The following is a 10,781-nucleotide window of genomic DNA, read 5'->3' as shown; positions in this document are numbered from 1 at the left end:
AATGGAGATAATCATTTAATTTCCAATAATTTATTTCTTTAAATCTCTAAGAGAAAAACCTGGTCTGTTATTTCACATGTAATTGTGTGACTGTCTGCAGCAAGTCTCTACAGAGGACCACTGCGATAAATGATGGTTCTATCTGATGTAAGGTGCTTGGTGAAAGTGTGGCATTACGGGGAAGACATGTTTATTGTTTCCAAAACAGCGTTGCAAATAAATTGACAGAAAAGCTTGTTCATCTCAGCCCCTGAGGCTCAGCGACCTAACTGATTCATGTTTTCAGCAGGGGAGCAGAGCTGAACAGATGGCAATGAGTCACAACTTTCTATCCAACCTTGAAGGAGCGTTAGATAGCAGCCCGTCTAATGCAGTGTTCCGAGAGGGGCAGTCTTCTCGGTGAACGCCGTTTTATGTTCCAGGGGAGTCCTCAAAGGTCAAGGCATGATCGATGATCACCATGGGAAATTATTATGGATAGTATTTCTGAACTGGAATACAATTCCTTTTTTTAATGACCCAGAATAAAATATACTGACTATAACGCATTCCCTTTCTTAAAAAAAAAAAAAAAACGAGTAGAAAAAAAATGACACTAAGACTAAATGTATTTTTATATACCATCAGTTTGTCCACAGGTGTTAGTTATAAATAAAACTAAGTGAAATTCCTCTTGACTGCTGATGACATGTGAATTGCAAAACAATCTAACCCTACCAGTCCTATTTAAGTTCTTCAAATGCTTTTAAAGATTCCAAAGCTGAGCTGTGCTGTGTGTGCATGCTTGTGAAAGGTAATCAAATTTACACCAGTCTGCCTTAGAATGGTTACAGATACCCTCACTCATCGAACTGGTCAAGCCTAATGGTACGTCAGATAGAAACTATTCAGGTTTGTTTTCCTTCTGATTTTGCAATGACAGTAGTGGTCTTTGAACCATCAAATAGGCGAGTGCAATTTCTGGCACTGATAACTCAGTGCAGTCTTGTGTCCACATGTCACAGCTTGGCTGTCAATGGATACCGATGGGGCATCATCCCACCTGCCCCACTGCAGTAGTACTGCTGTAGCTGCTGCTGCTGTAGATATAGTCTGTACTGCCATACGTACACTGCAAGGTTTTCCTGATGATAGAGTGAGGTGGATACAGCACCGTAACTGTGAAGATGTAGGGAGGAAGTCTGCTAACACACAGATCTGACTGTTGAATATTCAGCTGAATGCATGCATGCATGTGGTGTGCTCGTCACCATTGCCAAAGACCCATGTGTTCATATGTATACTATATAGATAATCTGTATGCACTTAAAAAGGCTCCTCGACTCGTCACATTTAACAATACAGAACGCTTGTGCAGTTTATCTAGAGATTATATGCGCTCAATTTAGACGATATAATTCCAAAACACATCAAAGAACAACAAACACCTCTGATAATAAGTTAATTTCACAAGACGTTGTCGCAGCTCAGTTGTCTTGGCTCAATGACACCCTTCCCCCCATCATCATTAGCAGTGCGGTGGCACAGTTGAGCAGGACATTTGGGGGTGGGGGGGGGGGGGGGGTCCAAAAGTTTTAAATTGGGAAGGGGATTCAGAGAGTCAATGAGCTTTCTGCTCCCAGCACTGCGAGCGTTGAGCGATGAAGACACTTCATGGAATGATGGGAATGATGTTTGAAGGAGGGAGGAGAGTTTATATAGGCCCTGTGGCACCTGTTGGGGGCGCTGTGGCGCTATTTTGGGATTTTCCTTTATGCCGCTGTCCGCCTCGTCGTCTGCCACCTCCGGACTTTGGCTGAAAGAAAAAAAAACTTGTTTTAAATGATATTTAAAGTATTGTGCTTGTATGTTGCAAATAAAGCGCAAGTAATTTTTTTTTTCAAGCACTACAAAAAAGTAACAGATGCCACATGCTTCATCAAAATACTTATGATTAATTCATAATTCATCATTATTATAGTATGCGATATGATTGCAAGCAAAACACACCCACACACATAACACACAGTAACACCGAACAGAACGCTGGTTGGGTCCAGGATCATGGAACCTGTGGAACCAAACAGTCCACTATTCCCCTCCTGAAACACCCTTCAGGGCATGAGGGAAGAGTGACCACCTGAGGAAGCTGCCGATCATGCAGCCCTCTCTCTTTACCTTGTTCTCTTTGTTGCCTTCTTTATTCTGGGGATCCTCCTCCCCCTCTGTCTGAAGCAGCCAAGCATCACCAGAGAGACAAGGGAGGTGTTAGGGGAGCGGGGTTAAAGGTCAAAACCCATGGAGGAGGAGGTGAGGGAGGGGGGGGGGAGTAATAAGGAATGAACGCCAGATGACCGTAATTAAATGAGATGAGAAGGAAGAACCAAATGAAACGAGGAGGAAGAAATGGTTTGACCGTTGGCAATATGAATGATGATGAGGAGGAGGAGGAGGAGGAGGAGGAGAAAATATAAAAGAGGGAGCCCGATGGCATGAATAAAGTGTGGATGGGAGGGGAGAGTTTAAGAGAAAAAGCAGAAAAAGAAGGATTAGAGGAGCTGTGGAAGAGGTGAGGATTTTCAGCAGGAGAGGCAGAGCTAGTCCTACAGTCCTACAGAGCTAGCACGAGTCCTACAAGCAGACCGTTCAGTCCTTATATTCCCTATGGACTCATGACCAGACCGATCAGTCCTTATATTCCCTATGGACTCATGACCAGACCGATCAGTCCTTATATTCCCTATGGACTCATGACCAGACCGATCAGTCCTTATATTCCCTATGGACTCATGACCAGACCAATCAGTCCTTATATTCCCTATGGACTCATGACCAGACCGTTCAGTCCTTATATTCCCTATGGACTCATGACCAGACCAATCAGTCCTTATATTCCCTATGGACTCATGACCAGACCGATCAGTCCTTATATTCCCTATGGACTCATGACCAGACCAATCAGTCCTTATATTCCCTATGGACTCATGACCAGACCAATCAGTCCTTATATTCCCTATGGACTCATGACCAGACCAATCAGTCCTTATATTCCCTATGGACTCATGACCAGACCAATCAGTCCTTATATTCCCTATGGACTCATGACCAGACCGTTCAGTCCTTATATTCCCTATGGACTCATGACCAGACCGATCAGTCCTTATATTCCCTATGGACTCATGACCAGACCAATCAGTCCTTATATTCCCTATGGACTCATGACCAGACCGATCAGTCCTTATATTCCCTATGGACTCATGAACTGCTGTCTATGCAGCCGGTACTCACCACCTTTGATCACATTTCATTTACTGTCTTTAGAAAGAAAGAAGGGTAAGAAGTATTACTTCTACAGTTTCATAGGTCTAAGGATCTTGTGTGGAGGCTTTTCTTACCTGTTGCTGTGTTGTATGTGTTGTGGAAGGAAGTCCTGTGTTCATGGAGTCCTCACTGGCCGGCACGGACCCGTCCTCTCGACGAGGTGGAACTTTCTTTGTCGATAGCATCTTGATTTGTGGAGGTTTGGAGTTGGAGGGCTGGTTATTGGTCGACTGTAGTAGCTGAAACCATTCATAATAATGCCCATTACGTTTAGCATTTAGCACTCCTAGCACTGAGCATGCCATCTATGCTATGCCATGACTATACCATGCAGAGGAGATCAACTAAAGCTGTGCGAAACAACCAGAAAATGAATACATTTTTAGATATGTCGCTGTTTGTTAGCCAAGTCTGTTGGCTGTTAACTAGCTAGCTCGCTCATTTTAGACAAAACACCCTCCTTACTGCCCCCATAAGAAAAGGGTCCCATCGCTCCCCAAAAACTCAATTCCTTTCCACATATGCCCTTATGAGCTAGCGTGCACTGGCTGGTCTGTCTGCGTCACCTTGGTGATGGTGCCCACAGCTTTGGTTCTTCCCTCTCTGAACACCAGCCTCTGGTCTGTGTGCAGGTACTCGGGGGTCTTGATGAAGCGAAAGTGAACGGAGGCCTTGTCCCCTGTTCGTAAGCAGTCCTTGTTCATGGTCAGGATCGTGGCAGTTTGCCGGATGCTTCCGCAGTGCACTGCAACATACGTGTGACACGGAACGGTCACGGTGCATTCGCAAAAAAAAAAAACACCTGTAGGGTGCTATATAGGGTACACACCAACAAGTCTCAGCGTAATGTGTTTCTGCCTGTGTGCAGCATGTATGAGTGAGTGAGTGAAAAAGAGAGAGAGATAGAGAGAGAATGATGAAAGACATATACCCATTGCCTGGTAGCGGGGGGAGATGGTGGTCGGGTGGTGCAACACCAGAATCTCGGCTTCAAACTCCCAGGAGGCCTGCGGGCTTAGCTTGGGCGACACCATCACCATCCCCTTTCTTATGGAGGAGCGCTTAATCTGTGAGTCAAGTAAGACGACAAGCCTTTTTCAGCCGTGGCAGTGTGGGTTTGTATTTCCTGTGAGAGGCTACTGCAGTCAAAACAGTGTTGCCGTTTCTAAATGCAGTCCATGTAGAAGTATTTTTCAAAATACGGCACTAGTGCCCACTATGGCTCTTTAACACTGTTGTAAATAATGTTGGCACTTCTTCTTAACTTCTGCAACCCACTCTCAGGTGTCGACCTTGTCTCATTTTGTAAAACAAACCACCACCACCACCAACAACATCAAAAGAGTCAGACAGGGTTTATGTATTGGTACATACAGCTACATCATTTTTAGAAGGTAACCTTAAATCTGCTATATACTCATACTACATACTACATATTTTCAACAATTCTGATGCAAAGGGAAATTGTTTTTTTTTTTTTTGCTGACTCCTCCAGACTAGGTAAAAAACAAGTGTGGGTAGAGCTTCGACCTTTTTGAGTGCAAAAGATGCCGTCTGCCCGCCCCGCACTTCTTTCACGGGCATCCGTTTGCGGTGGATGGACTTGACCGCGATGGGCAAGAAACTTCCCAGAGGATCAGGACCGAGGAGCATGGTGTCGTTCAACCGTATCAATCCACGTAATGTAGTCCCCGACACTACTGTTCCCACACCCTGGCACCAGCAGCAGCAGAAAAGAAAGCATGTGTGAGCTAGCAAGCTTCAAATGTGTGTGTGAGAGTGTGAGTGTGTGTGTGAGTGTGAGTGTGAGTGTGTGTGTGTGTGTGTGTGTGTGTGTGTGTGTGTGTGTGTGTTTTATTTTTTTTCGGCATACTGACTGGTACTGAGTAGGTGTCATCAATCTGAAACTCTGCAGGCTCGTCGTCCTTGAAAGACGTTCTGGAGGACAGCAGGTTGAGAAACATCTTCAGCAGGTCCATATTCTCTCCGCTCACGTTGGAGATCTGGAAAATTGGACACATTCTGCAAGACACAGAGCAAAACAGACGCATATAAAATGCAAACCTCTGCTCGAACTCTGCTCGAAGTTTCAGCCTTTAGGAAATTGATTGCAAAAGCTAAGTGAATGTGTGTTTGTCCACATTGCAATGGAGAGCGGCACCTCTCAGAACTGAAGTTTGATGCCGTGACGATGACGTCGTCTTTATTTTGGACCAGTACAGGGATCTTCCTGCACCCTGGGGACTTCAGGAGTCTCTGCAGAAGCTTCAGGGTCTCTTGATTAAAAACAACAAAAGCCAAGGCTTGAGCTCTGCACCAGGCTAACTAAACACATAAAACCAAAATGACTTATGTGAGTCATTTCTAGTAGCAATGCTCACCTTGCAGGATGTTGGCCGGGCACATGTCAATTTTAGTGACCACCACAAACACAGGTACATTCAGAGCCAGTGCCAAGCCCAGGTGCTCCTTGGTCATGCCTACTATGCCTGCATTGCTGCCCACCTAGAGGGTTGCAGAGGGTGACAGAGCAGATGACTGACTGATGGCCCAAAGCTCAAGACACATACACACTTTCGATACTGATTCATGCCCTACATTGATGTCAAAGCTCAATACAGGCTAGTCTACACTGAGATGTATATTTAAATATTAACAATAATATGTAATAATAATTTTGATATGAACATAAATGCGTCAAACTTTTACCATTAGCATGCAGAAGTCTGGTAGGTGTCCGGTCATGCCAAACACAGTGGTCTTAAGGTACTTCTCATGGCCAGCCAGGTCAATGAAAGTGATGACCTTGGAGGACTTCTCGCAGATCTTGGTCCAATCAAGGCTGCCTCCGTGGCTGTCTGGCTTGTTGACCACCTAAGAAATGAATGAATAAATGAATGAATGAATGAATGAATGAATGAATGAACCCTCATTCAGAAAGATCAGTCACTGACTAACACAAACTCTGACTAGAGGTACTGATGGTAATTGAGAGAGTCTTGAAATGGCAACCTGCAGTTGTGTGTAACATAACAGCACCCATAATACAGCCCTGAGAAACTACATGAACTACTCAGGAACTGGACAGGATGTGAAACATTTTGTAAAGCTCATTTTGTCAAGAGACCCACTTGGCCCTCCTGGTCGAAGCCCAGGATGTCGTTGCCCACGCTGCTGGTGCGGCCGCTCTCCATCTCGTGCTTGTGGCGGAAGAGCTTCTGCCGAGCAAAGCCTCGGCCGTTATCCAGCTCGCCATGGGTGAGGACACCCAGGAGGGTGCTCTTCCCTGCATCTACATTCCCCACTACTGCCACTCTGAGACAGAGAGAAAGAGAGAGAGACAGAATGAGAGGCAGGGAGAGAGAGAGAGAGAGAAAGAGAGAAAGAGAGAGAGAGAGATGTTACCATCACTGTGTTTCCAACATGTTTGGACACCCAGAGAGATGTGTTCAGAAATAAATGATTTGCCAAAAATGGAACAAAAGATTTCACCCAACCCCTGTGATCACCGCTCGACCCACCTGACTTCCAGGAAATCGGCCTCCCCGACGCGGCGGCGGATGAGGTAGTCGTGCACCTGTCCTCCCGTCTCGGCCCTCTCCCTCAGCAGAATGAGGTCGGCCTCGATCTGCTCACACATGGACTGCACCGTGGCAACCGACGCCTCCATGTCACTCTCGTTCAGACCGTACTCTCCGCCATCTGCACAGGTAAGACAAGAGGAGACAAAAAAAAAGACAAGGAGGCCTGAGAGGGACATCTAACTTTTAGTTGATCCACTGGTTTAACTAGCGTTTATCTTTTATGCAAGCTCCATTACAGCCCAGTTTCTTTAGTTCCATGATGATCGTTTGTGGCTGACGCAAGTCTCCAAGTCTTGCGTCACCCAGAAAGCACAGGTCCCTGATATCAAGATCAATCCCTGAAGACTGACTGGTAATTGTGGTCCTGTGACCCAGGCTGGGGGGTAAGGTTTCTTTAGTTCCAGATTGGAAGAGTGAGGTTTACGGAAGTGAGTGTAATGATAACTCAAAGATCAGTGCTGTGTAATGTTAAACCCTGTGGGGAAACTGTTTACTTGTTGTTGCCATGCTAACAACACAAAATATACTGTATATATAGTCTACATGCTTCCTTGGCATCACACTACACTGGCAAAACCTGTTTGAGAGAGTTACTTTGCTTAACAAAGTTCCAAACGCTATGGATGCGACTGCTGGCAACAGCCTAATGTTTCTGTGGTTTGTGGTGTACACAAAGACAATGTGGGTAGTTTACCAAACTCACATTTTTGGCCACTAATGTATGAATGCCCTTGGGGGGGTCTGGCCTTGACTACAACTTTGACTGTCAATAAAGGGAGTTTGTAATGACACACGTGTTCTGAGGTAAAAATGACAGTTTCACATTTAATTCGCTTAAGCAGCCAGCCCTCAATGTACCTTTCAAACAGTGCAAGCCCCCCAAGTGGTGAAAGTATTTCTAATCTGTTTGGTTGTTTTTGCCTCCTTCCAACTTCTTCATCCATCCATCCATCCATCTTTCTCACCCTCTCCTTACCTGAGCCCACTCCCACCACATAGATGGTCTCTCCACAGCCCTCGTCCATCCGCTCTCTCAGCTGTCTCAGTAGCGCGTCATACTGCTCACCATTTGGACTGACCAGCGCCAGCTGTCAGGAGGAAACACTAACTGTGAGATGAAAACGTCACAGCACTCAAAGCAGTGCACAAAAAAATTCAGCATATCAACCGACTGTTTAGTGAATCCATCAGGTTTTGATGGACATACCCAGTCTCACACATTGGGTTTAGCACCTAGGACAGCAGAGATAAACCTTGATTGTTGTCAAAGAATAGGGAGTTGGGGAGTGTGCTATTGCTGCAGGTTGCATCAGATGTTCCCGACACACATATGACACAGCAACAGCCAATATGATGGGGGTGGACCTTGGACCACAAACATGTCCAGACAAGCGTGGCAAGGGAAATATGAGGATTTGAATATTCAAAGCAAGCTTGGACAAAATGATCTGAGCTCTGACTGAATGGCCTCTCAGATTCAACCCTCAGACAGTGACAAACAAACACACACACAAACACAAACACACACACACACACACACACACACACACACACACACACACACACAATTTCAACGACAATCAAGTTGTATGAGCTAATAGTAAGTGTTCAATAAAATAGCAATGATAAGTTCGTTTTAAGTGTAGCAATGGTGGTGGATTTCTGGGGGTCCTATTTTGGATTGTGATAGCTGAAGGGATACACCTGTCACAAGTTGAGGAACCAACCCTCGGAAGATCAAGTTCCCTCAACACCAAGGCGATATGTAGTACTGATGTTTTGATTGGTAGCCAAAGGCATTCCTTTACTTCATGCATGCCATCGGTAGAACCTATATTGACTCGCTTTCATGTCTTAAAAAAATGTCGCAGTCTTACAGTTTCAGTCCAAGTTCCATTCAATTTGGTCACCCTGCATCATATGTTAACTTGCATGTCTGCAGGATAGGAATGAGATACCCTGTAATTGTCAACACATGACCAATCCAGAAAAACAATTCCTGCAGATAACAGGACACTGGTATAAAGATAACATCTAACATTGGTCAGCATCATAACTAGCTAACGTTACGTTGAGTTTGCTAACTGACAGGATTGCCTCCGCTGACACAACGTTACCACAACATATTCGTTTCAATCAGCTAGCTAACTTTAGCTACATAGCTAAGTCTGTCTTCATCAGAGTACGCTACATTGGTTGCTTACGTAATTGCGTACAGGGCTGCATAAAAATCGTCTTGCAACATCTAATATTCAAGTGATGTACACATTAAAGGTTGCACAGGAGTTTATTGGCAAGTGGCATAGCTATCTACGGTCCGTAGGCCTACCTTACTGGAGAAATCTATTCCGAGATCCCCGCCCTCGCCGTTAAAAATCTCGCCGTCCTCGAAGCTGTCAACCCCTGCGTCGTCCCCGCATCCCCGTTCTGGGGCAAACATGCTAGCAGGCACAAGAGTGTCAGTAAGCATAGGGACAGGACTTAAGCTCGGCTCGGTTGCCGCAGCCATCGATGCCATTCTTCAAACTTCGCAGTAACTGAAGGTTATTGAAGTTACACGCAATAGAGCCGGACAGTTTCGTCAGTAAGGAGGCTGCTTGGTTTGTTGTGATGCCCGCTGACCGCTAAGCTAGCTATCCTGACTAGTGACAACTAGCTATTGTAGGCCTAGACCGGTTTCGTGGCTAGCTACTCGCTATCTGGTGCGAAACCTACATATTGCTGAATAAAAAGTCCACTGTGATCCAACAAACAAGAAATAACACCAGGTCTTAGAAATCAACTGTCGAAGCGTCAGCGCTGTCAGTATGTTTTGTAGGGCATAGAAATGTGTACACATTCAGGAAGACACACCTGTTAATTAATTATTCAACAGCTTTCTGACCAATAGGAAAAAGAGAATGGAAAGCATGCCTCTAAACATCCAATCATTTCAAGAGGGCTGTTCATCTCATTAGATCAATGAAACCAATGATCTCAGCAATTTCAATTCTGCCCTGTGAAGTTGCACTGGTCTATGGGGTTATTACACCATGTATCTTGTTCAAGTAAAACGAGAGTTATTTATCTATTGACTTACAATATACTTCAGGTGATACAGGATCACGTTAACTGAGTTACTTGGGCAACAGTAGATGCAAAATAAGGCAAACATGGCCTAGTCTTATAACCTCAAAGTAGGTTATAGCCAGACAGCCTTTAGACTGTATTTATAATGCGAATTGGCTACCTGAAGAAAAATGAAGAATATTCGTTGTTTTAGTTATTAGTTCACCTACAGTTTAAATGAATATAGCCTAGCTTACATTAGGCCTATTCTAAAACTTTATATTTGCGTTGTGAAATGACAATCTACGCTAGTGAACCAGCTGATGCAAGCAGTTGTAAACGCCGAGTCCCGCGCACATGATCACCGACTTTTTTGTGTTTTTTTTTTTCTTAAAGGCTTTTTCCCCGATTCTAATCCCATACACTATTCTCCCCGCGGTCCTGTCCGCTCAGTGTTTGCAACCAAATAAACATAAACTCAGGGGTTCGTACACAGTCCTGGCTTCGTAAATGGGAAACAAACATAGTGGCTCGGACCGAACCATAAACTATCCCAGCCCATTGGCTGTTGAGTGCAAATATCAACAGCCATTTGCAAAACAGAAAGCACATCACGTTTGTGCATTTTATGTGTTTAAACTGTCAAAATGTCTTGTGTATATAGCCTACATGTGCCCCAATAGTCATGTAAATAGGCTAAGCTAAGGCAAAGCAACACTTTTCGTCTGCGTTTTCATCTGTTCAGGCAAGTGCATTACTTCAATGCTTCACAAATGGCTTCACAGCTTTTTCGAAAACAGTTGTGCACGGTAATGAATGGTAGGGGTTTTTGACACACACAAAAAGTGA

The 10,781-nt window shown here is 44.7% G+C and overlaps 1 protein-coding gene across 2 annotated transcripts; it reads right to left on the bottom strand.

Moving 5' to 3' along the window:
* Window positions 1-18: 18 nt before the first annotated feature.
* On the bottom strand, window positions 19-9,737 carry gtpbp1 (GTP binding protein 1). Of its 2 annotated transcripts, XM_031561246.2 has the most exons (14): window positions 9,214-9,737; window positions 7,861-7,972; window positions 6,822-7,002; window positions 6,432-6,615; window positions 6,010-6,174; window positions 5,682-5,805; window positions 5,462-5,576; window positions 5,178-5,322; window positions 4,831-5,013; window positions 4,232-4,367; window positions 3,867-4,045; window positions 3,375-3,539; window positions 2,158-2,208; window positions 19-1,795 (listed from the first exon to the last, which is right to left on the bottom strand). In XM_031561246.2, exons 1-14 carry the CDS (start codon window positions 9,400-9,402, stop codon window positions 1,694-1,696), a joined length of 2,031 nt encoding a protein of 676 aa, XP_031417106.1. In that variant the 5' UTR covers window positions 9,403-9,737; the 3' UTR covers window positions 19-1,693. The 2 variants fall into 2 exon arrangements, with proteins under 2 accessions (XP_031417106.1, XP_031417157.1); XM_031561297.2 differs by lacking the exon at window positions 2,158-2,208.
* Between the last annotated feature and the right edge of the window lie 1,044 nt (window positions 9,738-10,781).

The sequence above is a fragment of the Clupea harengus genome, chromosome 1 (assembly GCF_900700415.2).
Source record: "Clupea harengus chromosome 1, Ch_v2.0.2, whole genome shotgun sequence".
Classification (NCBI taxonomy): domain Eukaryota; kingdom Metazoa; phylum Chordata; class Actinopteri; order Clupeiformes; family Clupeidae; genus Clupea; species Clupea harengus.
This window is presented reverse-complemented; position numbering and strand designations above follow the sequence as displayed.

What these genes read in the sequence shown, in the direction of transcription:
- gtpbp1 (XM_031561246.2), bottom strand. Translation starts at nt 9,402, where the DNA reads ATGGCATCGATGGCTGCGGCAACCGAGCCGAGCTTAAGTCCTGTCCCT. An exon ending in GCTTCGACCAGGAGGGCCAA is followed by an intron (nt 6,175 to 6,431) that starts GTGGGTCTCTTG and finishes TTCATTTCTTAG; the next exon opens with GTGGTCAACAAGCCAGACAG. An exon ending in CTGTGGGCACCATCACCAAG is followed by an intron (nt 3,540 to 3,866) that starts GTGACGCAGACA and finishes GAATGGTTTCAG; the next exon opens with CTACTACAGTCGACCAATAA.